The sequence below is a fragment of the Tupaia chinensis genome, unplaced genomic scaffold, assembly GCF_000334495.1.
Source record: "Tupaia chinensis unplaced genomic scaffold, TupChi_1.0 Scaffold144472_1, whole genome shotgun sequence".
NCBI lineage: Eukaryota > Metazoa > Chordata > Mammalia > Scandentia > Tupaiidae > Tupaia > Tupaia belangeri.
The window spans coordinates 184,316-186,133 of NW_006204331.1; the positions used below are offsets into that span (position 1 = coordinate 184,316).

Here is a 1,818-nt window from a genome sequence, read left to right on the forward strand (position 1 = left end):
TGGACTCCCCCACCCCGTTGGAAGACCCAGGACACTTCCCTGGACCCTGCGCTGACATCCCCTGGACGCCCCCCACACCCCCTCAGAGCCCACCTGGGGCCCCCAGGTGCCCACCTGCCTAAGCTGCAGGCCTGCCCCTCCCGCAGGTGTGAACCGGCACTTCCACATGATCTGTATCCGCGACAAGTTCAGCCAGAACATCGGGCGGCAGGTCCCGTCCAAGGTCATCTGGGACCACCTGAGCACCATGTACGACATGCAGGCCCTGGTGAGCCTCGCCAGCTGGCAGGTGACAGGGACTGGCCTCCTGCAGAACTGTCAGGGACGGCCGGACAGCCCCCACCACCCCTAAGGGAGACTTGGCAGCGAAAGGCTCCAGGAGGACGAGGGTCTCCGGGAGGGGGCTCAGGCTGAGCCTAGGCCCTTGTCAGTGTTCAGGGTCCTGGGCATCCAGGGAGAGCCTCTGAGCCCGGGGACCGAGCACACGCAGTGACCTTTGCAGGAGCCGGCTCGCAGCTGGTCCTCACTGAAGTGGGAGGTGGCGGGAAGAGGTGGTCGGGCAGTCCTGGCAGAGGAGCAGCAGCAGGAGCCGGAGGGGCTGGAGCTCCAAGGAGGTGCCTGCACCTGGAGTGTGGGCAGGTGTGGGGCCGAGTGACTGGAGAGGTGGGCACGCACGTGGGGAGGGAAGGTGTCTTCCCGCTGAGTGGAGGGTGCTGCCCACTGACTCAGGGCAGGTTGTGGGCACCCCGTCCCATCCGCAGGGAGGGACGAGGTGCCAGCTATGCTGTGGGTCGAGTATGCGGGGCAGGCTGCCGTGGGCCGCGTGGTCGAGTGTGTGAGGGAGGCGCCACGTTGCTGCCTAGACCCGCAGTAGGTACGGAGCCCAGGGCAGGGCGCACAGGTGACCACACCTGGCCCCACGGATGCAGCAGCTAACTCCGCCAGGCCCCAGAACAGCCCTCCTCCCGCTGGCAATGCAATGTGGTTGTCGGGCCTGGCCTGGTCACTGTCCTCAGGGTCAGAGGCCGCCCCCTGAGTCCCCAGGGTCAGTCACTCGCCATGTCATGCCGTGGGGTTACTGGTGTGGGAAGAGCAGGGTGTAGAGGGACCGTGCAGCAGGGCAGCTGTCCCTGGGGAGGCACGGGGCACCTCTGAGGACCGAGACAGGCTCCCAGGCCCGGACACAGGCTCGGAGCTTGGCGGCTACAGGATGTGGGTTGCCGAGGACCTCCTCCCTGTTCCTGCAGTGACCTGGGACACCGTCCTAAGCAAGCCCCCAGGGTTGTCACTTCCCTGGGCCAGGATGCCTCCATGTGCCAGACCCCAAACACCAGTCCCAGGAGCCCCCCAAGAGGCGGCCAGCGGATCCAGGAACCTGACGGGCAGCAGGGAGGTGGCCCCTGGTCTCAGCCCACATCATCTAGGGGAAGCCCAGCCCTGAGCCGGCCCGCCGCTCCCCACGGCCAGCGGGAGTGCACCCCAGCCTCTGGGCCCTCCGATCTGCACCCTGTATGACAGCAGGGCCCCAGGAAGTGCTCGCGTCCTTGCCTGACGTCTGCCCGCGGCTTTCCTGGCCAGCCCTGCCGTGCAGGTGGGCCTGGCACACCCACGGCCTCCCCCAGGGCTCACGGCGAAAGCAGTCTCGGGACGAGAAAGCGGAGCAGCTGAGCTGGTGGCGGCTGGTGTCCCCGGGTCCTTTGCCATGACGCTGCCAACGCTCCCTCCTGGGACCCCAGCAGCTTGTGCACCCGGGCCTGCCCCACGCCCCAGCACAGGGACACCGCCGTGGCCGCTCCTGGACGGAGCGCCAGTGAGGCC

At 67.9% G+C, this 1,818-nt stretch overlaps 1 protein-coding gene across 1 annotated transcript in view; it reads left to right on the forward strand.

The window, feature by feature from the left end:
* Positions 1-146: 146 nt before the first annotated feature.
* The window catches only part of MRGBP (MRG domain binding protein), a gene marked incomplete at its 5' end in the record, with an annotated part of 3,921 nt that continues 2,249 nt past the window's right edge, over positions 147-1,818 (forward strand). Inside the window, 1 exon segment of the mRNA XM_006167036.2 lies at positions 147-268. Within this exon segment, the coding sequence (XP_006167098.2) occupies positions 147-268 (122 nt within the window).